This window comes from Lagenorhynchus albirostris, chromosome 19 (genome assembly GCF_949774975.1).
Source record: "Lagenorhynchus albirostris chromosome 19, mLagAlb1.1, whole genome shotgun sequence".
In the NCBI taxonomy this organism is placed as follows: Eukaryota; Metazoa; Chordata; class Mammalia; order Artiodactyla; family Delphinidae; genus Lagenorhynchus; species Lagenorhynchus albirostris.
This window is the reverse complement of record NC_083113.1, coordinates 3,907,786-3,935,116: the sequence shown is the minus strand read 5'-3', so window position 1 is coordinate 3,935,116 and position 27,331 is coordinate 3,907,786. Positions and strand designations below refer to the sequence as shown.

Below are 27,331 nucleotides of genomic sequence, written 5' to 3'. Positions count from 1 at the left end.
GAAGCGCACCTGGGGCTGCGCGGGGCGCGACCACGGGGGCAACTGGACCCGAGGAGGCGGCAGGTGAGGGGCATCGGAGCTTGCCAAGCGCTCCGGAGTCCACGCAGGACTGAGCGCCGCGGCCGAGCGGGTCGCGGGCCTGGGAAGAACACGAACGTCTCGCTTCATCGTCGGTCTGCGGCTTTCCCGGCTCTGGACTACACTTCCCATCGTCCCCCGCGGCGCGCGCCCTGCTTGTGCGCCCTGTCGGCGTCAGGGCTCATAGCCCGGGTCCATAGACCCCTTAGGTGGGTGTGTCTGTTGGGGGAGTCCCCACCTCCAGAAAATACTTACGGATGTTTTGCATTTATTCTCTCGCGTGCTTTTTAAAAGATCTGGGGCGAAGTCTTGTTTCATGAGATTGTCAACGAGTTGCAAGACCCCAGAAGATTTGGAACCACTAGTTTAGAAGGAGCAACTTGGAGACAATTTAGAGGATCTTGTTGAAAATTTGTCCAACCGTGGGGAAGTGGTTGAATAAATCACTAGCCACCGCTGTAATAGACTATTTATAAATAATACAAATAATGCTTAAAAAAAAGTGGTCATAAGGAAAAAGTCTTACTACATGATATTAAGGAACACTTATCATTATTTCATTTACACATTACATTACTTAGAATTAAATATTTGTAACATGCCAGGCACTGTCCTAAGCTCTTTTATAAAATACTGCGGTTTTACTGATGAACTCAGGAAGTGGTTAAATGGCATCATTGTTAACACTTGGTTGTTTTCCATTCCAGGTTTGGGTGTTTTTTTTGGGGGGGGGGGTTAGCCTGTGTGTCAGTAGGTGGGTGGGTTTGACTTCTTTTGCTGAATGTTCTCTTGTTGTACAAAGGGTCCAGTTGTGAATATATTTGTCAGTTGATGTTGTTCCACATCATTTTTGATAGTTGCTTGGCATCCATCATACGGCTGTACCAAAAATGGTTCAACTACTTGCCTACTTGTGAACTGTTAGGTACTAATCTTTGGTTCTGTTTTTTCAGCAAGTATTGTGCACACAGTTTTGCTCACTGTTGTATCTCTGTGCAGGGACACGTTTATGTGATGATAATGGAGTACGGGGCTTGCTCCATCTAATTTGCCCACTGCAAACATTTGTTGACTCAGGCAGGGTCCACGAAATTGTGTCTGCCAGGCCTTATGTATGGCTGTAAGGTTCTTTGTGAGTTAGGAAGTTAGGGTAAGAGCCAGGGAGACTTCCAAAGGTGTTACATTGTGGGAATGAGACAGTTAAATGCTTTGGTTCTGGGAATGTTTCATTGTGGGCTGGGCTGATGCAGATCAGGCAGGCTTTGCTCCCTGGCCTAAGGATGGCCTTCCTTGTCCTTGGGACACCATCCTTAGTCACTGGACCAGGTCTGAGCATCCCCACCTCAGATTTGCATCAGTAACAGGGTGGAGCTGGGTAAAGGCCACAGTTTGTCCCAGCTCCCTCTAATTTGGGGGGATGGGGAGTAAAGGAGGTGGGCATTTGTCACCGTGGCATTCTGGGAGCTGTGAAGCAAGCCTAGCCTCTCATGTTTGCTCTTTCCTCCCTCAGCTCTGCCATCTCAGGACTCTGCCCTTCCCTAAGAGAGAAACCAGGAGGAGGACCCATCGACCCATGAAATTTTGACAGTCATGTCCCTTGTGAGTTTTAAAATCATATAAGTATTTTCTTTCCTTATCCTGAAGCTTCCCACCTGGGTTCCATCCAAGACTCTGGTTCTCAGAGGTTCCCATTTTAGGGAATAAAAAGACCAGGCAGGGCTTCCCTGGTGGCGCAGTGGTTAAGAATCCGCCTGCCAATGCAGGGGAAAGGGTTCGAGCCCTGGTCTCCGGAAAGATCCCACATGCCGCGGAGCAGCTAAGCCCGTGCGCCACAACTACTGAGCCTGCACTCTAGAGCCCGCTAACCACAATTACTGAGCCCATGTGCCACAACTACTGAAGCCCACGTACGTAGAGCCTGTGCTCCTCAACCAGAGAAGCCACTGCAATGAGAAGCCCTCGCACCACAATGAAGAGTAGCCCCCACTTGCCACAACTAGAGAAAGCCCGCACGCAGCAACGAAGAACCAACACAGCCAAAAATTTAACAAAAATAAAACTTAAAAAAAAAAGACCAGGCAGCTAGTACCCTCTCCCATAGTCCCATCCACTCTGATCAGTGCCCACACGGATTCATTCTATATAACATTCCACATCTTCTGTTGGCTTGGTATTTTGCTGGGAGGCCAGAGGGAGAAGAAATCCATTTCCTTACACAAAATGAGAGCATCCCTTATAGGAACTGAGGTTTGATGAAATGGTGATGGCTACTGATGAGGGATCGCACATAAAAACGCAGGGAAGCTGGTATTGGTTGGTCTCAATTTCAGTGTGGGGGGTGACATCTCCTGTATTGACAACTGGGTGTGTAACTGAAGTTTAGCTGGGAATCTAGGAGAGATTAAGATGCCAGAATTAAGGTCCAGTTTGGAGTTGAACAGAGCATTGGAATCTTGGTTATTCTCCATCAGCTTCTTGAGTTTAAAAGCAAGCAAAGTGCAGAGCTGAGGACTGAAAGAAAGATAGATGGATAGATGTTCAGAATCTGGGTAGTCATAGTTTTGGAACAGCCTTAAGAGATCTGACCTTGGAGACCTCTGCATCCAAAGGAAGAGAATGGTTGAGTCAGTTATTTCACTTGATAGAAAATTGTACAGCTAATAATCTTCATTGAAGATTTTTCTCATAAGGAAAAATGTTTGTGATACGCTTTCACATAATCATGAGCCTACATCTTGAAGCAATTCTTGACTTAAATGAAAGTTCTGTTTTCTAAGATAGAAAATATTTTTTAATAAAATATTTTGGGGAAAGTCTACCAAAAATTGTTGGGTTTTGTTGTTGTTACTCCATAAAAGTACAAATGATAGGTTTCACATTGAGAATTTATCGCATATCAAGGACAGAGTAGGCAGTGTGCTTGATTATATTGTCACAACTGAGAAACTCCATTTGGCTGGATTTTAATTTTCATCCCAGAACTGAGTACAAGAGCTTTGGTTTGTAGTAAAAAGGGAAGTTCAAGAATATTTGAACATCTCTTTTACCTGTGCTCATCTTTTCCTGTCACTTGTTCACATCTAAGGCCTCCAGCCCCAGCCTTCTTTTTCACCAGAACACCCCGTTCTTGCAGAGACCTCCTCCATCTCCTCTCACCCCAGTGAAAAACATTTCCTTGAAATACACATATAACATACCTGCCTGTTGTTCCAGGGTTCAGACTTGTTCAGGGATGTGGCCGTAGTCTTCTCCCAAGAAGAATGGGAACAGCTGGCGCCTGCTCAGAGGGATTTGTACAGAGATGTGATGTTGGAGATCTATAGCAACCTGGTCTCACTGGGTAAGGCGATGTGGTCAGTTGGGAGGTTACCCCTGGGCACATCTCTTCCTTCTTACCAATTTTGGGGTGTCTTTTGATTGGTTAAAGGGTAGCTCTATGGCCTGAAGCTACATCTTCCTCAGCCTTCAGGTGACTCACATATTCCCCTGGCCCGTCCTGCAACTGCCTCTCCTGCTCGATAACCAGGCCCTAGGTCTGAATTCTGGGGGCCTGCACCGTAACTGCATGGCATGTTTTCTTCTCACATCCAGGTTTTGCCATTTCCAAACCTGATGTGATCTCCTTCCTGGAACAAGGCAGAGAGCCCTGGATGGTGGAGAAAATAGCGACAGGAGGCCAGTGCCCAGGTGAGTGAGGCATGTGTGGGGAGAGAGAACCCACTGCAGATAACTGTCTAGCTGACTGGTGAGGAGGCAGTCCTTTTGAGTTAGAAAATTTTCCTTCTAAGTTGCCAAACTCAGAGGTCTGGTCTCAGTCATCATCTTCCTTAGCTTATCATCAGCATTTGACAAAAGTGGTTGTTCCTTCCTTCCTGAAACATTTATGTATATCTGGGTCATCACTACCTCTTGTTCTCACCTACCTCATTAACCATCCTCAACCTCCTTTGTTGGATCTTCTCATTTTCTGTAAAAGCTGGAGCACCCCAGGGCTCAGACTTGGGCCTCTTCTGTTTATTTCCATTCCCCAGGACCTTCTCCGTGACCATGCTGTACGTACCACTCACACCTGTGCTGTCTAATGTGGAGCCACTGGCCACATGTGGCCATCGAAATTTAAATTCATTACAATTAAATACTTTTGGGGTGGGGGGCATGGCGTGTGGCTTGTGGGATCTTAGTTCCTGGACCAGGGATCAAACCTGAGCCCCTGGCAGTGAAAGTATGGAGTCCTAAGTACTGGACCGCCAGGGAATTCCCTACAATTAAATACACTTTAAAATTCAGTACCTCAGTTGCACTTGCCACATTTCAAATGTTCCGTAGCAATTTTGTGGCTTGTGGCTACAGTATTGGACAATGCAGATACAGAATATTTCCATCACTGGAGAAAGTTCTTTTGGACAACACAAATTATTACCTTCACGTTCAGCTTCTCCCTTAAAACTCCAGATACCTATATCCTACAGCCTTCTTATCAACTCCACTTGGATGTTCACCAGACACTTTGAGCTTAAGTCCAAAAGGGAGTCCTTGATCCTTCCTAACAAATATACTCTTCCCCCTTTCTTCTGCACTTCAGTAACAGGGGACTCTATTCTAATTGCTCAAGTCAAAAACTGCTGAAGCACCCTTGACTTTTCTGTCTCACACATGTATTCAGCCTGTCAGGAAATCCTGTTCACTCTGCCTTGAAATATATCCAGAATTTAACCACTTCTTACCAACAAACAACACTGCTACCACCCACGTCCCCAGCGCCACTTGGACTACTGCAGTAGCCTCCTCCCCGTGCCTCTGCCTGCACTGTTGTCCACTACAGTGCATTCTCCACACAGCAGCCGACCGTCTCAAAACTTCAGTGAAGGGGTATCACATTTCTGCTCAAAACCTGCCCACAGGGCTTCCCTGGTGGCACAGTGGTTGAGAGTCCGCCTGCTGATGCAGGGGACACGGGTTCGTGCCCCGGTCTGGGAAGATCCCACATGCCGCGGAGCGGCTGGGCCCGTGAGCCATGGCTGCTGAGCCTGCACGTCCGGAGCCTGTGCTCCGCAACAGGAGAGGCCACAACAGTGATAAGCCCGCGTACCACAAAAACAAACAAACAAACAAAAAAACCTGCCCACAACTTCCCATCATTCAAGAGGAAACCTAAAACCCATACCATGACCTAGAAGGCTCTGTGTCTGTACTGTAGCCATCAGCCACACATGCTGTTTCAATTTTAACTAAAATGAAACATAGAATTCCATTTCACAGTCGCCCTAGCCACAGTGCCAATGCTGAGTAGCCATGTGTAGCTAGTAGCTGCCGTACTGGAATAGAATAGAACATTTTCAGTATCACAGAAACTTGTGTTGAACTAAGTTGCTCTAGAAAATCTGCCCTGCAGCCTCCACTCTGATTTGATTTCCTACCACCCTCCATGCTGCTGACTCGGTTATAGCCACACAAGCCTCTTTGCTGTTACATTAACATAGAGGTTGGCAAATGTCTTGTTTAAAGGTCCAGACAGTTAAGTGTTTCAGGCTTTGCCCGCTCTGTGGTCTCTGTCGCAAGTACTCAGCTCTGCCATGGGAGCACGAAAGCAGACAATACAAGTATATGCATCCTGGCTTTGAAACATCAAGCGTATTCCTGTTTCGAGGCTTCTTCCCTTGCTGTCCCTTCTGCCTGGGGTGCTCCTGTTCTGGATGGGGGATTTCTGAACCTCAGTGGTACTGACATTTTGAGTGGGATAATTCTTTGTTGGGGCCAGTGTGGAGGGGGTGTCATTCTATGCATTGCAGGATGTTTAGCAGCTTCTCTGGCCTCCCAAAAATGTCTCCAGACATTGCCAAGTGTCCCCTGGGGGGGCAAAATCTTCCCGAATTAGACCCAAAGTTACAGTGTGACACGAGACCAAAATCGTGTCCATAAACAGTTTCTGCAGCATTCAAGAGAATTTCAAATGGGAAGCTAAGAACTAAGCGTTACTGATGTGGTAGATTCATCCACGTTGAAGTGGTAGTTGGCCCGTTGGAGTGAGTGAGATCAGGGGTGGAGTGAACATGGGGAGAGAAGCTGTGTGCTTCCGTGTAACCTAACATATTCGTGGTTCCGAGAATTAGGACATGGGCATCTCTGGGAGGCCATTATTCTGCCTACCACACCTGAAATGTCACAGAACAGATTTTTTTGCTTTTGTCGTTTGAGTTTTGACAGCATGTGTTTGTTTGAGGTGCTCAATTTGTTTACTCCTTAGATATGTGGGTTTGTGTCATATTTAAAGAGAACTTCACCCTCTGAGGTTATGAGTCTCCTGTGATATTTTTCTAGCTTATTTATGATGAAATTTATGATCCATATGGAATTTTTCCCAGTGTAAGATGTGATTTCATGTTATTTTCCAGATTATTATCTACTTATTGAAACAGCATTTATCTCTTCACCACTAATGTATAAAGCCACCTTTGTCGTCTGCTTTATCACCTCTGTATTTGGATCTATTTTTGGACTTTCTGTTCTAGCTCATTAATCTCTCTAACCATGTGTCTATACCATTATGGTTTTAATTTATTAAGAGTTTAAATGTTTTAAATATCTGGTACAATTAGTACCTCTTCATTCTTATTTTTCAGAGTTTTCCTGGCTAGTCTCATTTACTTTTCTATCCAAACCCTAGAATCAGAATATTTGCTTTCAAAAAAAAAAAATCATGCAATTTTTATTACTGCAATCACTGTAAATTTATAGATTAATTTAGGAGAAAACTGATTTTATTATGCGGAGTCTTCTATTGAAGAACACGACAGGTTTTTCCTTTCATTTATGTCCATCCCTGATTAAGGTTTTAACATTTTCTTCATATAGATCTTATATGTGTCTTATTACATTTATTCCTAGGTAGTTTATATTTATTGCTGTTACGGGCATAATCTATAATATAGACTAATATGGCATTCATCCATTTTATACTCCAACTGGTTATTTTTTTATATATGACAGAAGCCATTCACATCTTCAGATGAATTTTGTAGCTAACCCAACTTACTGAATTTTCTCATTGTTTATGACAGTTTTTTATGTAACTCTCTTGAGTTTTCCAAGTATTCAATTATATCATCTGCAAATGGTGATAATGTTTTTACATTTTTATACCTTGCAGGTTGTTTTCTCTTGCCTGATTAGGATGCTGATTATGTAGTACCCGCAGAACACTGTTAAGTGGGGTTTTACGTACTAATCTTGTTCTTGACCTTAATAGGAATATTTTTAGTGTCTTTCATTAAGCATAATATCAGCCATAGGAATGAGATAGGGGTATTTTCTTAGGTTAAAGAAGATCCACCTTTTCATATTTTATTAAGTGTTTTTTTCTTTCCATCTATAAAATCTGCATTATATGAATAGGCTTCCTAATACTGAACTCCTGATACTGAATACTGAATCTAACATTCAAGTGTTGCATTTCTTGAGCCAGTTGTGGTCATTTATAGTTTTTATGGAAAATGTTTTAAAATTTTTTTAACTTATGGTAAAATATACATAACAAAATTCACCTTATTAAAGTGTATATATAGTTCATTGGCATTTAGTACATTCACCATTATCTAGTTTCAGAATATTTTTATCACCCTGTGATATTGTGATTTATAATAAGAAATATATATTTGTTCTTCATCCCTGTTTTTTGGCACACAAGTCTTAAAACCCTTGGAATCTCCAGAGTCATATGTGTCGTCTTATATGCTAATTAGATGACTGGTGGCTGGGGTCTCCTGGATAGCTTCAGGATGGGGGCTGGTTGAGAGGGGAACCAATTATGTGATTAAAGGGTTGGAACTGTCAGCTCCACCCCCAACCCCAGAAAAGGGGGTGCTGGAGGTTGAGTTAATCACTGATGGCCAATGACTTGATCAATCATGCCTACGTAGTGAGGTTTCCATAAAAGTCCCTGAAGTATGGGGTTCAGAGAGCTTCCAGTTTGCCGAACACATGGAGGTGCTGGGAGGGTGGTGTGCCCAGAGGTGGTATGGAAGCTCCAAAGCCTTTCCCCACATCTTGCCTGATGCATCTCTTCTGTCTGGCTAGTCGTAAGTTACATCCTTTGTAATAAACTGGTAATATAGTAAGTAAACTGTTTTCCTAAATTCTGCAAGCCATTCTAGCAAATGATTAAAACCCATGGAGGGGGTTGTGGGAACTTCCATTTATGGGGGGTGGGGCACTGGTAGGGGCAGTCTTGTGAGACTGAGCCCTTAATCTGTGAGATCTGCAGCAAGATAGTGTCAGAATTGAATTTGTAGGTTGCCCAATCAGTATCTACCAGAGAGATGGAGGGCTGCTTGGTGTAAGCGAAAAACCCACACACATTTGGTGACTAGAAGTGTCAGAAGTGAAGTGTGGAGAGTAGAATGGTGTTGAGAAGTGTGTTTTTCCTAGATATACCCCAGAAGGAAACACATACCCATTAAGCAGTCATTCTTCATTCCCCCTCCCCCCCAGTGCTTGGCAACCACTAATCTGCTTTCTGTCTCTATGGATTTGCTTATTGTGGATATTTCGCATAAATCATACAATATGTGGCATTTTGTGTCTGGTTTCTTTCACTTAGTGTGATGTCCTTAAGGGTGACCCATAATGTAGCATGTGACAGGATTTCATTCCATTTTAAGGCTGTATGTATATGCCACAATTTTTTAAACCATTCATCTGTCAATGGACATTTGGGTTGCTTCTACATCTTGGCTATTGTGAATAAAGTTGCAGTGAACATGGGTGTGCAGATATCTCTTTCAGATTCCGCTTTCAATTCTTTTGGATATATACCCAAAAGTAGAATTTCTGGATCATATGATAATTCCGTTTTTAACTTTTTAAAGAGCCACTATACTATTTTCCATAGTGACGGCACCATTCTCCATTCCCACCAACAGTGCACAAGGGCTCCAATTTCTCCACACCCTATCAACACTTTTTTTTTTTTAATAGTGGCCATCCTAATGGCTGTGAGGCAGTATCTCATTATAGTTTTGATTTGCATTTCTCAAATGATTAGTGATGTTGAGCATCTTTTCGTACGCCTGTTGGCCATCTATATGTCTTCTTTGGAGAAATGTCTATTCAAGTCCTTTGCCCATTTTAAAATCAGGTTATTTGTGTTTTTTGTTGAGTTTTAGGAGTTCTTTATATTGTCTATTAACCTCTTACCAGTAATATGGTTTGCAGATATTTTCTTCCATTCTGTAGGTTGCCTTTACACCATGTTGATTTTTTTCCTTTGATGCACAGAAGTTTTTAAGTTTGATATAGTCCCATTTGTCTATTTTTGTTTTTGGTGCCTGTGCTTTTGTTACCATATCCAAGAAACCATTGCCAGATACAGTGTCATGAAGCCTTTCCCCTATGTTTTCTTCTAGTTTATAGTTTTAAGTCTTAGGTTTATAATCCATTTTGAGTTATTTTTTTAAATGTTGTATAAAGTAAGGGTCCTGCTTCTTTCTTTTGCATGTGAATATCCAATTTCCTCAGCCCCATTTGTTGAAGAGCCTGTCCTTTCCTCATTGTGTGGTCTTGGCATCCTTGTTGAAGATCATTTGACAATATGTATATGGGTTTACTTCTGCGCTCTCTATTCTGTTCCACTGGTCTTTATGTTTTCCTTTATGCCAGTACCACACTGTTTTGATTACTGTAGCTCTTTAATATGCTTTGAAATCAGGAAGTGAGAGAGGCCTCCAACTTTGTTCTTCCTTTTCAAGATTGTTTTGGCCATTTGGGATCCTTTGAGTTTCCATATGAGGAAACCAAAACATTTTAATGCTAAGTCTATACATAAGATTTTTAGACATTATTTCATTTGTTGTTAAAAACAGTAACTACTAATGCTAAATAATCAGCTTCTAAAAAAACTGCAGCAGATCCTATCAGGAAAATATAAAAATAATACAGAGGACCTCATTATTATGTTGCTATTTTGCAACTTTACAAGAAGTAGAACAGAAGCCAGAAATTAGAAAATTAGTACTATCTTTGTATAGTTATAGCACAATATATGATTGGAGATGGCTTAATCCAGATGAGTGCAAAGTGCTCATGGAATAAACACTGTACTCTGACTGCCATAAATCAGCAAAACTCAACTGTGTCTGATGTCTGTGACAGAAAATATGGCATTTTGGAGAGAGGAGTGCTTTTAATGGCATGTCCTTAGAGGCAGCAGTTTTTTTCACATTGCCAAAAAGACCAAGTAATGTGTTACCACTTTAGTTCTTAAAGCCAGATTTCCATTAGGGCATAGTTACATTCCCAAACTAATTTTCTTCTGTCCACCAGGCTGGCTTTAATATTCCATGGTCCACTGCAATCTTTTGGTCCCTTCTTTATAGGATGGCAGCCAGATGTTGCTAACCATTGAGTAGATGGACCACCAGTTCATAGGTAGCCATTATAATGGATGTGTTTGGAATCTGTCTTAGCACAGTTGTTAGAGCACAATAAAGAGACCCGTAAAGAGAGCTTCCCTCTTCAACAACCAAACATGGTGTCTGAAAAAATACCTCTACTTTTTGCTCTTTTCACTGTTTTTGTTCTTACAACTTCACGTGGTGCAAATTTTTGAGGCGACAGCAGCATCATTCCCAGAAAATTGATACTTCTTTCACAGACTTTTCATCATCTTGCATTGTCAAAGTAATCTTTTATTCCAGTAGTTTTTGCTTAATAATTTCACAAAAAAACCAATAGTGGTCTCTGATATGCTACCACAGGAAGCAGACGTGCCCCTATAAAGTCCCCTTTGGCCTTCTGTCTGTAACTTATGAATACATTCAAAAGCACCCATTCACTTTTCCCCATAGTTCCTTGCATGAAGCTGAAACCAATTCTTTATTAACCAAATGGGACTGATTTCCGTGCTGCAGTAAAACGGACCACTGTACGGAAATCGTGTACCAGGTAGAGTCAAGATCAAATACACCATTCAGCCTTTCCTTGCAGTTTGAATAACCAGCAAAGAATATTGCTCTGGAAGAGGCCACCCCTATTAAATTTGGGCCTAATCTTCTAAACAAGGAACAAGGCCCTTCTTTTTCCAAGGACACTTTTAGGCAGTGGAAAAGTCCAGGAGAGACTGGTCCAGCTGACATTAGCTCTAGCCACGGTGTTCAGCTAAACTTCAGAGACAGAAAGCATTACAGCAGAAGGCCACAGCTGTGTTATTACACCTTCCAGTGGACATGTGAAAATAGCCCTCCTATAACACCACATCCCCTGTCAAGCAGATGCACCGTCATGTTCTTCTGGCCAGAGAAGTATCCAGTCACCCCTCTCCATCATTTTTAAAAATCTACTTTATTGAGGTATAATTTATATTAAATTAAATGCATGCATCTTAAGTACAATATTTTAATGGCTACTGACAAATGTATACACTTACATGACCACCGCCACAGACAAGATAGAGAACATATTTATCACCCTGAAAAGTTCCCTATGCTCTTTCCCACACAGTTGCTCATACCCCCCCAGGCCCTGGCAACAAATGATTTGCTTTCTGTTACTCATATGTGTCTTTTCTAGGGTTTCATAGAAACATTCATTTTTTAAAGCCATGGTTCAGTGGTGATTCTGATCCACACTAACATTTTAGAACTACTCTTATAATCTCTCTGATTACCTCATTCATCTTTATTTATGGTATTTCCTCTTTCTCTGTTCTACTCCATTTTCTAATTTCTTAGTCACATTCAAGAGCTTACAGATATTATCCTGAGTCTGAACTTTCCAGTTTTTACTATAGAAGTTACTTTTTCTGGAAAAGGAAAAAACAAATACATACTTGTTTTGTTCTTTTTCAGTATTGGAGTCCAGGTATGATACTAAGGTATTATCTCCAAAGCAGCACAGTTATGAAGTACAGTCACCCCGGTGGCAGATAATGGAAAGCCTTACAAGTTATGGTTTTGAGTGCTCAAGTTTCCAAGATGATTGGGAATGCAGAAGTCAGTTTGACAGGCAAGAGGGAAATCCAGATGGACATTTGAGTCAAATGATAATCGATAATGAAGAAATGTCCACTTTTGACCAGCAAGCATCCCTTACTTTTTATCAGAAAATTCATATTGGAGAAAAACCCTATGGATATAATGAATGTAGAAAAGACTTCTGGCAAGAGGACTTCCTTATTAATCATCAAGGGATTCATACTAATGAGAAACCCTACAAATGTAAGGAATGTGGGAAAGCCTTTAAATATGGCTCACGACTAATTCAACACGAGAATATTCATTCTGGCAAGAAACCGTATGAATGTAAGGAATGTGGAAAGGCCTTCAATTCTGGTTCAAATTTCATACAACATCAGCGAGTTCATACTGGTGAGAAACCTTATGAATGTAAGGATTGTGCAAAGGCCTTTAGTCGAAGCTCACAGTTGATTGAACATCAACGAATTCATACTGGTGAGAAACCCTATCAGTGTAAGGAATGTGGCAAGGCCTTCAATCGGATCTCACATCTTAAAGTACATTATAGAATTCATACTGGTGAAAAACCCTATGCATGCAAGGAATGTGGGAAGACCTTTAGTCATCGTTCTCAGTTGATTCAACACCACACTATTCACACTGGCAAGAAACTCTATGAATGTAAAGAATGTGGGAAGGCCTTTAATCAAGGCTCAACTCTTATTCGACATCAGAGAATTCATACTGGTGAAAAACCCTATGAATGTAAGGCATGTGGGAAGGCCTTTAGGGTGAACTCACAACTTAAGCAACATCAGAGAATTCACACAGGAGAGAAACCCTACCAATGTAAGGTATGTGGTAGGGCTTTCAAACGGGTCTCACATCTTACTGTACATTATAGAATTCATACGGGTGAGAAACCATATGAATGTAAGGAATGTGGGAAAGCCTTCAGCCATTGCTCACAACTGATTCAACATCAGGTAATTCATACTGAGGAAAAGCCCTATGAATATAAGGAATGTGGGAGGACTTTAAATCATGACTCAACTACCATTCAACATCAGAGAATGCATAATAGAGAAACACAAGTGAATTTAATAAATGTAGAAAAACCTTCCATCAGCACTTATCCCTTATTAATCATCAGAGAATTTATGTTAGCAAGCAACCATATGAATGGAAATAATGGGACGAGTCCACTAGCTTAGGCTAATCACAACTTACTCTTTTTATCTTGGAGAAAGACATGAAGAATGTAATGCAAGTAAGAATTCCTTTATTCAGAGTTGTCCTTTATCCTGAGTAATAAAATTCATATTGAAGAAAAATTATACGGATGCAAATTTTTTAGACCATGATTGTCAAAGACGAAAAGGTTGGAAAAAATTTTGTCTCTAACACACACCAGAATCACACTTTCTCACCACAGTGTAATAATTTTAACAATAGCCAAGTGTGAATTTTATTGGAAATTAAAAAGAAAAAAAAAAAAACAGCCGAATTACTCTTGGGTTAACAAGAAACTAAGGAATGCAGTTACCATCAGTGGTAATGAACAGAATGACGATGAGAGTTTTTACATGTCAAGAAATGTGTGATGTGGCTGAAGTTACTCAGAGGAAATTTTATGGCCTTTAAGTATATGCAAAACATGAAAACCTGAAAGATAGTACTCAAATATACTAAATGTACTATTTAAGAAGCCAGAAAAGAGAATACCAAACACCCTGATGATGAATAAATGAACAGAAAACAAAAACAGAAAATGATGAAATAGAAAGTGGTTATCCTACAATAATCTCATTTTTTATTTCTTTCTGATCCAAGAGTAAACTAAATTTAGGAGACTGTTTCTTAGTTTCCAGGTTGTTGTAGATTATCTTTTATAATATCACAGACAGAAGGGGTTGGTTGCCTACCTAGCAGCCATACCCAATTCCCATTCCTATTGGCAACATCTGTGTCTTGTCTTAGAAGCTGCAGATGTCACATGCTAATTTTCAGCCCACTTTGCAGCTCAAGATGGCCCAGATGTTCCAGTGTATGGCCAGTATGTTCTAGGGATCTACAGGGCCTTCTGGGAACGATCTTCCTCATTCAGAAGAGACAGATACATTAGGAAGACTCCCTCCTCTTTCATTTCTTGCTTTTAAACACTTTCCTCTGAGAACTTGATGCCTGGAGCTGCTGCAGCCATCTTGGAACCAAGAGCAGAAAAGAAAGGACCTCAAAGAAGCTGACCCAGCACCCTAACACTGAACTATGAGGCCAATTTGGAACTGTCTCTTAGATGCCTTGTTATCTAAGAAAAATAAACCTTTATTGCTGAAGTTACTTTTAGTTGGACATTTTGTAAACTTGAGCTGAAAACATCCTAAGTGATGTAACTTCAAATTTTATTTTATTATGATTGGTAAATGTGGCCTGAAAGTATCTACTTTTTTGTATTTAGCATTTTTCTTTGTGGCTAAGTACAGGATTGATTTTTGTATATGTTCCATAACATTGAAAAATAATGTATATTCTTTTTTGGATACTAGATTCTATTTAAGCAGTAGATTATAATGATAAAATTCTCCACATTCTTATATAATTTGGTATACTGGATCAGAATTTCCTAAAATTGAATTTTTTAACCACAATCTTGAATATCCAGAGATTTTTTACTTTATGTTGTTTGACCTATAAAGACATATAACTTAACCCCTATTTAAGAATTATACTTTTATCACTAAACAATATCCTACTCTGCTAAGTGTAGGGGTCAACAAACAAAATCTGGCCTGCTGCCTGTTTTATAAATAAAGTTTTATTGGAACACAGTCATGTTCATTTATTTACATATTGTCTACAACAGTAGAGCTGAGTGGTTGCAACAAGGACTACGGCCACAATGCCTATTTATTTCCTATCTGGCCCTCTAGATAAGAAGTTTGCCAACCTTGGCCTAGTATAATCCTTTTGGTATTTTATTTCCATACTGTGTAACACTAATAATAATGATTTATCCTTGTTCACTTGGTATGTTTTTGCCCATCCATTTATTTTCAACCTCTGTCGTTTTAGTTATTTCTTATAAAAAAATATAACTAATTTTTTAATAACTCAAAATACAAATTTCTTTTTCTGTAGGGAAATTCACTTTTTTTTTTTTCCGGTACGTGGGCCTCTCACTGTTGTGGCCTCTCCCGTTGCGGAGCACAGGCTCTGGACGCGCAGGCTCAGCGGCCATGGCTCACGGGCCCAGCCACTCCGCGGCATGCAGGATCTTCCCAGACCAGGGCGCGAACCTGTGTCCCCTGCATCGGCAGGCAGACTCTCAACCACTGCGCCACCAGGGAAGCCCCACATTTTTATTTAGTGTAATAACTCCACCTTATTCCTTTCATTTTACTTTGTACTATTTATATTTTCTTGGTCTTTTCCTTTCCTTATGTTCCTTTTCTCTTGCTAAATTGGAACTTCCCACTGTGCTTAGGGTAGTGGTTATCTCCCCATTCTTAATCATTGGGCAGAATGAGAGCACTATTATACTTTCTAACCCATCATTAGTTTTCTTTGTTACTGTCCTCTGAGAAGAGACCATCCTTGCTTTCTCTTTCCCTTCCTTCACAGCCTGTTCTTTAACATTTCCTCCGTTTTGCTAACCTAATGAAAACTCATAGTTTTACTAGTTTTACTTTTATTTACAGTAAGTCCTCTATATACGAACGAGTTCTGTTCCAAGAGCATGTTCATAAGTCCAATTTGTTCATAAGTCCAACAAAGTTAGCCTAGGTACCCAACTAACACAATCGGCTATATAGTACCTACTGTAATAGGTTTATAATACTTTGCACACAAATAATACAAAAAAAACAAACACAAAAATAAAACAGTTTTAATCTTCCAGTTCAGTACCTTGAAAAGTATTGTAGTACAACAGCTGGCCCTTCTTACCAGTTTCATCACCTCTGCTTTTACGCTTCCAGACATCCTGGGTTTAAAATAAAGATACTGTACTACTGTACTCTACACAGTACTGCATAGTAAAGTACACAAAAGCACAACTACTTGGAGAGGATGCATACACATGACAATGTATGCCAGACACATGAACTAACGTGATTGGATATGCAAATGCATGTTTGCATCTTTGAAAGTTTGCAACTTGAAGGTTCGTATGTAGGGGACTCACTGTATTCGATGCTTATATTACTTACTGCCAGACCCATTCATGATTTCCATTTAAACTTAAATATAGTATTCAGAGTAACATTCATTGCTGGCCACTGTTTTTTTAACTGTTTTCCCCTGTCTTGAGTTTACAGATTTATTTCAAATGCAATTTGGTTAGACTATTTTATTGAGTATTTATGTTTATCTCAATAAATGTTACATAGTTGGTATTCTCTGAATCCTTATATGTCCAAAAGAGTTTCTTGGACCTTCACAAGTTATATTTTTGGTTAGTGGAATGTTCTTGGATTACAGTTTTTTTCTCAGTAATCCAGAGATGTCACTTCACTGAATTCTGGCTTCTGATCTTCTAGAAGAGGAACCCAATGCTAGTCTGTTTATTTTAGCTTATGGGGATGTATTCATTTCCTGTTGCTGCTGTAACAAATTATCAAAACCTCGCATCTTAAAAAAACACACATTTATTATCTGGAGGTCAGAGTCTGAAACAGGTCTCAGTGAGCCAAAATCAAGGTCTTGACAGGGCTGTGTTCTCTTCTAGAGGCTCTATGGGAGAATCTATTTCCTAGCCTTTTCAGCTTCTGGAGGCTACCCACCACCTTCCTTGGTGTGGCCCGTTTCCACCTTCAAAGCCAGCAGTAGCCAGCTGAGTCTTTCACACATTGTGTCATTCTGACACTGACTCTTCTGCCTCCTCCTTTCTTTTCACCTTTAAGGACCCTTGTGATTATATTGGGCTCATCTGGACAACCCAGGATAATCTTGTCCTAAGGTCAGCTGATTAACAACCTTAATTTTATTTGCAACTTAATTCCCTCTTGCCATGTAAAAACATACCCACAGGTTCCTGGGATTAGGACATAGACATCTTTGGAGGGCCATAATTCTGCCTACCACAGTAACTGCTTCCATCCCAGCATTTGGCAAGAGTTTCTTTCTATCCTTAGAATTCGGGAACTTAGCAGGATATGTTTAAATATCTCATGTCTTTTTTTTAGCCCAAGATAATTTTCTTCTAAATATTGTTTATTACTTCTCAATTGTTCTATTTTATTTCTGCTTAAAAATGTTTAATATTTTGAATAAGCAGTATATCCTCATGATTCAAAAACTTGAAGATGTAAAAGGGATGCAGTAACAACTAAAGTGTGAGATTCAACCTCTTTATGCTAACATCACTTTTAATATCAGTAATTGTAATTCCTCAAAACAACCTTGTAGTCAGATTTTCTTTGTAGGAGAAAAAATAAGACAGATGTAGAAAAGTGACTTGCTGAAAACCACAAACTACAAGTGACTTGTAGAATGTGAGTGGTTGAGTTGGTGTTTACAGTCAGATCTCTGTGACTCTAAAATTTCCTTCCATGAAATACAAGGCCTACAGGGAAATGTTCCTCTATTTATTCCAGCCCCATATGGGTGGAATCAAGGTGGTAAACTCTTTAGAGAAAGCAATATCAGAGATAGCAGACATTTGCTTCATGACATCACAGAAGCCATGAGGCCAGATGAAAACAAAACTACATTAAGGGATAGAAACTCTGAGTTCTGGGTCTGACTCAGGGAGAAACTGCTGCCTTGGGCAAGCTTCGAGACCTTCTGAGGGAAAGTGTCCTTCCTCAGAGAGTGGGCAGACCAGGCCATGCATATTGTAGATGAGCGCTTCAGGATGGGTAACGCTAATTCTGCAGTCCAAGGCTTCCTGAATTTCTGCAGGTACATTCCAATCAGCAAAAGGAAATGACTAACTGTGGTGTTTGGGGCAGAGCCAAGACAGGCCGTACCATACTATTGATAAGAAATTGTTTTGAACAAACCCATCTTCATGTTTTAACATTTTAGGCTGATTTTGAATTTTTCTCTATAATAATTTTGAGTTTATTTAATGTAAAAGTCATGTTTTTATCATGTTTTATGTTGTTTGCGCTTTGCTGCAGAACTTCAGGGTAATAAGAAATTTGGAGTTATTACCCTATTTGTAAAGGGGGAGAGCAAACCTGGAAGCAGTTATCACAATCCCACAGGCAACCTAACAGAAACCCACATTCATGTTATCTTAAACCTACACAGTTTCTGAACAACTCCGGTCACACTAATAGACTGAAGGAAGGTTGAGAGTCACACCAACTTTTCACACATAACCAAGGCCACACATTCTAAGACCTGCGGTCACACACAAAGACACGTCACATACAAAGCCCTCCTCGCACGGTCACGCTCCACGTCGCAGAATCCCATCCGCCACCCACGCAGAGGCAGGTGTATCCACTCACCTGCCTCTCCCCACCCTCAGTCACTGGCACCGTCTTGGGCCAAACCTCTCACGTCACAGACCCACAGCCTCCCCTTTGTCACAAACAGGCTGCCCCACAGCTCATACCCGGAGAAGTACGCAGGACAGGTCATGGCCCACAGGCACAACTCACGGAGAAAGATTCGGTTCTGGGCGGTCATACGAGGCCAAGGTTGAGGAGATGGAAGACCGGGCTCCAGCTTGACCAGAGCGACGCGCCGAACTACACTCCCAAAAGCCAACTGCGGCCGGGGCCCAATCACGGTCCGGGTTTGTCTTCCCAGCATTCTTCGGGCGACCGGCCCTCCCTCTCTGGACTACATTTCCCAGAAGGCACTGTGTTGGGGCCGCTCTCGGATGCCTCCTTGTTGTCCAACTGAGGGGCCCAAGCTCCCTGGAGTTTATAAGCGGGTTCGTCCGCGGAGCCTTCGCGCGTTTTAATTCCGGGCGATTGTTTCCACGTTAGAGCGGGTCGACGTTCGGCTCCGCCCGGAGCCGGGTCCGAGCTCTTTATGGGTGGCGGGGAAGGTATTTTGGGGGTTCGGGGGTGGTGATGGGATGACCAAGTTCTGGCTATCCTGCCTCTGGACTACGTTTCTCAGAGACCATGGTGGCAGGGAATGTGTCCAGCCACAAATGGATTCCAGCGTCTTTTCCTTAAAGATACTTAATCTGGGATTCGTAGACCCCACAGACCACTTAAGGTTTTGTGCAGTTTTGCTTTTTTTTTTTTTTTTTTGCGTTTTCTCTTAGGAATAGGACTATAGTTGTATGGATTCCCAAAGTTATCTGAGCCTTCCTCAGTATATTGTCAAAAAATACCAGAGCCGGACAGAATCGAAAGCTTCTCAAGGCAAACTTTATTCAGGAATTATTGCCATAGGGCGAGACACCTTTGTCCATAACTGGGCTCCATTCCAAATACAAGAACAAGTGGGGATTTATAGTGAAGGGGGGCGGTGTCACTGGATATACGGTTACTAAAAAAGAACCATCAAGGGTAAGAGGGAGTATCTGGCTAAAAGGACTTAATAGGATTCTTGCTGAGGGCTGGCGAGAGTGATGAGATGTTAAGGATGGGGACGGGTGGTGGTGTTCTTGATAAACTGACCTAGGGGAATTCTTCCTAAAACTGGACTAAATGGGTGAAGGACAGAGCCCAAGACTGGGGCCTAGAGGAGCCTGACTAGAGTTAGTTCAGGGAGAGAGACAGAGAGAGTGTGTGTGTGTTTAGAGAAAGAAAGATAGAGACTGACTGACTGATATCCATTGATAAATATATCTGATACATGTCGATATAGATATCACTCTATATATACAGATGGTCCCCAACTTACGATAGTTCAGTTTAGGATTCTTTCACTTAGCAATGGCGTGAAAGCGATAATGCATTCAGTAGAAACTCTACTTTGAATTTTTAATTTTGACCCTTTCCTGGGCTAGTGCTATGCTCTATGATGCTCTCATGATGCTGGGCAGCAGCAAGTTGCAGCTCCCAGGCAGCCAGGAGGTTATAAGGGTAAACCATGGATACACTTACAACCAGTCTATTTTTCACTTTCAGTACAGTGGTCAATAAGTTACCTGAGATGTTCAACACTTTATTATAAAATAGGCTTTGTGTTAGACGATTTTGCCCAACTGTAGGCTCATATAAGTGGTCTGAGCACGTTTAAGGTAGGCGAGGCTAAGCTATGATGTTCAGTAGGTGTATTAATTGCATTTTCGATTTAGAATATTTTCAACTTACCATGGGGTTATCAGGCCATAACCCCATAGTAAATTGAGGAAGATCTGTAGCTATAGATGTGTGTATATATACATACAGATTTATATATACATATATATATATATTTGCTAATCACTATGTAGCAAGCACTATAATATAGTAAGCACATAAGTCAATCCTCACAGCAACACTTTGAGGTACCTAATGTCACCTATCCCATTTAAAGATTAGAGAACTGAGGCATGGAGAAGTTAAGGATACTGGTGCAGCTGCCCTTCCAACCCCAGCAGTCTCACCCTGTTTAGACTCAATATATGTATACCACCTCTCAGAAATTTGGAACCACTAGTCTAGAAGCAGATTCTGGGAAAGACCTTAAGGTCTTATCTAAAATGAGTGCCCTACAATCAAGAATGACTGGGCAAGTAATAGACTTACATGTGAATCTCATGTCCATTCATGTGGTGGATTACTCTACTGTTAATAAAAATTATGTTTGAAGAATTTTTCAGAACAAGGGAAAATGTCTGTGGTAATGTTAAACATTCACAGTCATGTACGTGTTCTCAAAAAATAATTGTATTTAAATTGCACTGTCAGAAAGAAATTTGCCGATTACATTCAAATACTTTTTTAAATGAGTAAATCCATGGGTGTTAGGTAAGTTATTTAACTAGTATTGGACTCAATACATTAAAGCTATCTGAGAAAATTTTTTTATAGTGCCCTCTTTCCCTTTCCGAGGCAAATTTGCCCCTCCCCTTAGGGTCATGTGGTCACTTAGCTCTCAAAGTCTAAAAATGTTGGTTTTTCTTATCAGGATAACCACAAAGATGTGGCCATCAACTCCACTTAAGCAGAGTGTGTGTGGGTGGCTAATTCCCTCCCTCTCCTCCCACACATAGCCACCCAGAGGGATGTGTACAAACTGGAGAACGACAGGAGTCTCAGCTGTTGGTTAAGACCGTCCTCTCATAATTCACTATCACCTGAGCATCATGATTCCTCCATCTTGACCCTCCAGGGAAGTGCTAAAGTGTTTGACTGCATTTTGGAAGCAACAGTTTGAGATTTGTAAAGCTGGAAATAGGTCTGAGTTACTTCTGAAACTTCACCTTCCTGATTTTTCAAGGCATTCTCTTTACTTTGCTGTATCCATGTCCCCTCAAGGGATTGGGCATTTGGATAGCAATAGCATGACCAGGTCCCACTCATTTTCCTACATGGAAAGTTTAGCAATTCTAAGCCAAGTGTGATCGATTGTTGGAACAAGGGAATAGTTGTTGGTGGTGAAGAGACAGCAGCCTAGTAGCTGAGTGAGGAAGGGGTAAGCCATTGTAGGGAAAAACAAACAAACCTCACCTGTTTGGCTTTCAAAGGTTTTCCTTCTAAACTCTTTTCTCAAAGGTTTACAGAGAAAATGAGGCTCCTTTCACATGCGATCTTAAACTGACTTTACTTTTGTCTTAGGGCACAAGCTAAGCTGCAAACTTAGCTTGACTCCAAAATATGGTGGCTCAACATAAGAATTTATTTCCTAGACACTGAGTGCCAGCACCTTGAGCTCATTCTTCCCAGCTTCCAGAACTGTGAGAAAAAATTTTCTGTTGTTTATAACTTACCCAGTCTGTGGTATTTTGTTACAGCAGCCCAAATGGACTAAGACACCTGACATGGGTTTGGGCAAAAAAGACACACACACACACACACACACACACGATCACCTGAACTAAAATTAGGATTGGTACTCAGGGCAAACCAGCTTCAGTACTCTTTGTGCTGGTAGCTCAAATTTCCTTAGATTTTTGCCTGGTAATTCTGGGCTATTTTTTTCAGATCTTTGATAAAGATTTTTTGGTGTAAGTTTTATTTTTTAAATGTGTTTTTATTGGAAGGGTTGCTCTGGCTTATCTTCTCCTGAAATCCTGTTTTTTTTTCCCTAATTTCTTAAGATCAGTATTAAGACTGTGTATGTGTGTGTCTTTTTTAAATTAGGAAGGTATTTAAAGATATAAAATATGGGAAATGGGTGCTTAAAAACTGTTAGAAGGGTAACAGGAGCTGGCTCTCCAGAAATGCCTTCCAGAATGTGGCAACACTGAATCTTTGGAAGATGTGCTACCTCAGCCACAGCCAAGATGTAGAGACACAGGAGCTGCCACTAGGACCACCACCTGCAAGTGCACACTGCCTTAGCTATGATCTGGGATCAGAAAGTAAGGTGATGAAGCCACCACCACTGCTGCTACATGTACTTTGAAACTGGAGTGAAGAGGCCAGCAACAACATTTTGATAGCCAAAGCAGCAGAAAATGTTGCTTCTATCATCTGAATTTCACACAAGTGTGCCTAAAGGGTGGAAACTTAGTTCCCTTCAGAGTCCTCAGTGCCAGGAGCTGGAAAATTACTTTCCCAGCCTAAGTAGAGGAAGGCCAACTAGGAGGTGGGAATGGATACTGAATGCCAGTTGACAAAATTAACTACAGTCACTGTACTTTCAATTGCTAGAATTTCTATTTAGTTCTTTGTCAGTGTCCTTTGCTTGGTTTGTTTTCCTTTCAGCAGTTAAGATTTTTGTTTCTTCCTTGATCTCTTGATGCATTTTAAACCATACTTACGTTCTCTCTCAATATATGCTGCTGTCTTGTTCTTGCTCCTGGTTTGGGCTTGTGCACTTCTCCTTGGCCAAGGGCACCCAACCTCATCCTGCGTGCTGCCCTGATGAGGTTGTGTCTGGTCCTTGCAGCCAGGGGGGCAGCTCTTCCAGGTCAGAGCCCACCTAGTATCCCATCAATGTTTCAAGCATGCATTGCTGATTGGCTGGATCCTTCCAGCTAAAGCAGGAACTCTGGGGATTTTGGAGAACAGGAACTGCATAGTCACATTTGGGAGCTGTATGGAACACTTACTTTTTTCATAAGCATTATTTTCAGTTTAAAACTATTTCTACTAAAGAAGCTCTAACTGACACCAGGGACTAAAGCATCTCTGCTTTTTCATTATTTTTCAGATCAGGTATCCCAATGGGAGAAAATGGAAAAATTTATAAACAAAGATCCTGAGAACCCCAGTTTCCAAGATGACTGGGAATGTGAAGGCACATTTGAAACATATCACAGAAATGAGGATGGAAGTTCCAGTCAAGTCATAATCACTCATGAAGAAATACCTGCTTTGACACAGCAAACATCCCATAACCTGCTTCATAACATTCCACCTGGAAGTAGACCCTATGTGTGTAATGAATGTAGAAAAGGCTTTTGGCAGAAGAAATGTCTTCTTAGTCATCAGAAAATTCACACTGGTGAGAAATCTTATGAATGTCAGCAATGTGGGAAGGCTTTCCATCGCCGTTCCTATCTTCCTCAACATCAGAGAACTCATAGTGGGGAAAGACCCTATGAATGTACAGAATGTGGAAAGGCCTTTGGTTCTGTCTCACTCTTTACCAGACATCAGAGAATTCATACTGGTGAGAAACCCTATGAATGTAAGGATTGTGGAAAAACCTTTGTTCGGCTCTCACAACTTAACGTACATCACAGAACTCATACTGGTGAAAAACCCTATCAATGTACTGAATGTGGAAAAGCTTTCAGTTACTTATCACTGATTATTAAACATCAGAGAATTCATACTGGAGAAAAGCCCTATGTCTGTAAGGAATGTGGAAAGGCCTTTAGAGGTATCACCCAACTTAATGAACATCAAAGAACCCATACTGGTGAGAAGCCATATAAATGTAATGAATGTGGAAAGGCCTTTGGCCATCGTTCATATCTTCCTCAACATCAGAGGATCCATACTGGTAAGAAACCTTACAAATGTAAGGTTTGTGGGAAAGCCTTTAGGCAGGGCTCACAGCTTAACCACCACCAAAGAATTCATACTGGTGAGAAACCCTATAAATGTAATGAATGTGGGAAGGCATTTAGGCAGGGCTCACAGCTTAAACAACACCAGATAATTCACACCGGTGAGAAGCCTTATGAATGCAAGGAATGTGGGAAAGCCTTTAGTCAGTGCTCACAACTTACTCGACATAAGAAAATTCATTCCTAATGTATGTAAGAAATGTGGGAAGGCCTTCGGGCACTCTCCTCTTCCTCAACTTTAAGGAATTCATGCTATGGAAAATCCCCATAAATAAGTGAAGCAAAGACTTCACTGGTCTCATCCCTCAAGGAACATCAGGTAATTATGTACAACCTTGTGAAATGTGGAAACGCTTTTTGGTTCAACTCATGTTACATTCATCAGCAGATTCATCACCATCACATTCAACATTAAAGATCATATTAATATGATAATGTAGCAAAGCTTCCCAACACTACCTATCAATCATTAGTAATTGGAAAATTTATGCTGGCTAGCAACCATTAAAGTAGAGAAATTTTGGAAACCCTTTAGTTTAAGCTAATTCTAACTTACATAAAGAAAGCAAAAGAGAAAGTAATCCTGTGAATGTCAGGTATGTGGGAAGTTCTTTAGCCATAAGTCTCTTATGGCTAAAGAAAATTCATATTTGAAGAATATAAGTTAAAAAAAATCCCCATTCATCATTTACTATGCATCAGAAAATACACAGTGAATAAAACACCACACATTTAAAAACAACAGTTAAACATTTAACTATCAAGTTGAGGAAGGTGTGGAGAAGTTTGTAACCAATCATATAGGGCTATAGCTCAGGTAAAAATGTAATAAGTTAGACATTAACAAAATATTTATGTTACATACTACCTAATATTTTCTCCTTCAGTGAAACAATGAGAGCAAGATGAAGTGAATGAGCAGTATAAAACAAAACCCGTGGGATGTGACCATATCTATACTCAAAGTTACTACTTTAAATGCATTTATAGATAAGAAAACTACAAACAATGTAAATAATAAGCAAACCAGAGACCTCGAGAAGGTAGAAAATGAACATAACTCACCAAAAGACAGAATTAAGAAAAAAAATTAATTGAAATTTAAACAGAGAAGTAGGTTTTATTAACCTTGAAGCCTTTTCTTTAAAAAGAAAATATAAGCACTTATAAATTTCGTAAAAGTATGCTACAGTATTGTTAAAAACGAGGATGTAAACAAGCAAACAAAAAAAAAGAGGATGTAATAACACACATAAAGAGTATTCAAAAATAAGGTTGAATGCTTTACATTTTTGATACCAATAAATTTCAAATGTATATATACTTCACTTCCTATAAAGAAAAACCTAAGTTTTCCAGAGTTGACTGAATATTAGAAAAGGACAGATTTTATAGGGAATTCACTTAAGTGGTTTTTTTTAAACTGTAGTATCATCAGTTGTTAAGAGCAAAGATTTACCAAACTATAAGTGTATAGAAAATATCTATGATACAAATTTCCAAGTTTGAAAACATGCAGATTTTATCAGTTCCTTTTCTGAATCTTGCATAATTTCAATAATATAAACAGAAACCAAGATTTGCAGATGTCCTCAACCTCCCAATTACAAAAAAAATGTTGAGTACCTATGAGAGCCAGGTACTTTTCTACATGTTAATTGTGAATTTAAATTTAAAAAGTCATAAGAACTAGCATATTAATACATCTTAGTTTTTTCTCTTTAAAATGGAAATATTTTTAAACCAGTAATATATTCATTAGTATTTTTTAAACTAGAAGATTACTTTTCAGGAATTTAGAAGAACGTATCTATTTCCAAGTTTGATTATCCTTCCACAGTTTACACAGATTAACTAAAAGGAAAAGATTTAAAAATTACTTGATCCTTGCATTGAAGAATGGTATGATGACCTAGGTAGAATCAGAATGTGATACTTAATTATTAACCACAAAAATAAGAACAACTTAGAATCACCTGGACATATGCATTTTCTTTAGAAAATGTGGAATGTCTTCTTTTATTCAGCCTTCTTTAAAATGGAAATTTAAAAAAATGAATAGAAAGCTACATTTCTCAATTTTTACATGACTTATACAAATGTTTGTAAAGGCTGTCCTTGGAAGAGAATTGAAGAAAACTTTAGCTAAGCAAGTTTAACCTATGTCTCAAGAAGACCAGTTCTAACTATGTCTTCCTCTATATCCAAATGAAAACATTACTTTTGAGGTTTCCTTCAGTCAAGTATAAAAAGGAAGATTTCATAATATCAGTGTTTTGCTTTATTTTTAAAGTTTGTATTTAAGCATCTCTGAAATCTTTAAGCATGAATCTTGAAAGAACTGCTTGCAGTCCTAAAATGTATTATTTTGTTTTTGTTTTGTAGGAAATAATGTTAATAGTCCTTGAAATATATGCTTCTTAAATTCCTCTGTTACATCGTGAACGACATCAATATAATTTTTCTTCTTTTTGCTTTAGTCTTCCAACCGTATATATTCTGTGAAAATTTCTAAACAGAGAGAAAGCAATATTCTCTATTTCCAACTTTTGTTAGGTTTTAGGATAACTGACAAGATCAGAATGAAGTCATTACAGCAATCAGTTATTACTGTTTCAGTTATTCTTGATTTGTGACAACTGTTCTTCACTATACCAACAGAATGTTTAAGTGGCTATAATAAAATCAGTCAATTGCATATATAATCTTGTATAATTATGTGAAATACTTCTAATACACTGACATTCCTTCCAAGTATATTTTTATATTAACATATACCTTGACATGTCTACAAACAATATCCTTTCCAACATTTATTCCGTATCATAATGTTGGTATGTGGACATTCCTTTTATTTTATGTATGCTAATATGCGTGGTGGTATCTCACTGTGGTTTTAATCTGCATTTCCCTAATGACTAACATTGAACCTGTTTTCATGTACTTATTTGCCATCAGTTAATCTTTAATGAAATATCTGTTCAAATCTGTGGCCCATTTAAAGTTGATTTGTTTGCTTTCTTTTGAGCTTTGAGTGCTCTTTATATATTCCAGATCAAATCCCTTTTCATATTTGTGAAATGCAAATTTTTTCTAGGCTGTTATCTTCTCATCTTAGGAGTATGTTCTGAGGAGTAGAAATTCTTAATTTTTGATGAGGTCATTATCATTTTTATCTTTTATGAATTGTGTTTTTGGTGTCATATCAAAAGAAACCTTTGCC

At 39.8% G+C, this 27,331-nt stretch overlaps 1 protein-coding gene across 3 annotated transcripts; it reads left to right on the top strand.

The window, feature by feature from the left end:
• ZNF582 (zinc finger protein 582) lies at window positions 1-26,800 on the top strand. Of its 3 annotated transcripts, none has more exons than XM_060130169.1 (5): window positions 1-287; window positions 1,589-1,677; window positions 3,292-3,418; window positions 3,670-3,765; window positions 23,244-26,800. In XM_060130169.1, the coding sequence occupies exons 2-5, from the start codon at window positions 1,669-1,671 to the stop codon at window positions 24,293-24,295; spliced, it is 1,284 nt and encodes a 427-aa protein (XP_059986152.1). In that variant the 5' UTR covers window positions 1-287; window positions 1,589-1,668; the 3' UTR covers window positions 24,296-26,800. The 3 variants fall into 3 exon arrangements, with proteins under 3 accessions (XP_059986152.1, XP_059986150.1, XP_059986151.1); XM_060130167.1 differs by lacking the exon at window positions 23,244-26,800 and adding an exon at window positions 11,919-13,363; XM_060130168.1 differs by lacking the exons at window positions 1,589-1,677; window positions 23,244-26,800 and adding an exon at window positions 11,919-13,363.
• The last annotated feature ends 531 nt before the right edge of the window (window positions 26,801-27,331 follow it).

Coding starts and splice junctions, on each gene's coding strand:
- ZNF582 (XM_060130167.1), top strand. Junction 3,419..3,669: donor TAGCAACCTGGTCTCACTGG/GTAAGGCGATGT, acceptor TCTCACATCCAG/GTTTTGCCATTTCCAAACCT. Junction 3,766..11,918: donor GACAGGAGGCCAGTGCCCAG/GTGAGTGAGGCA, acceptor GTTCTTTTTCAG/TATTGGAGTCCAGGTATGAT.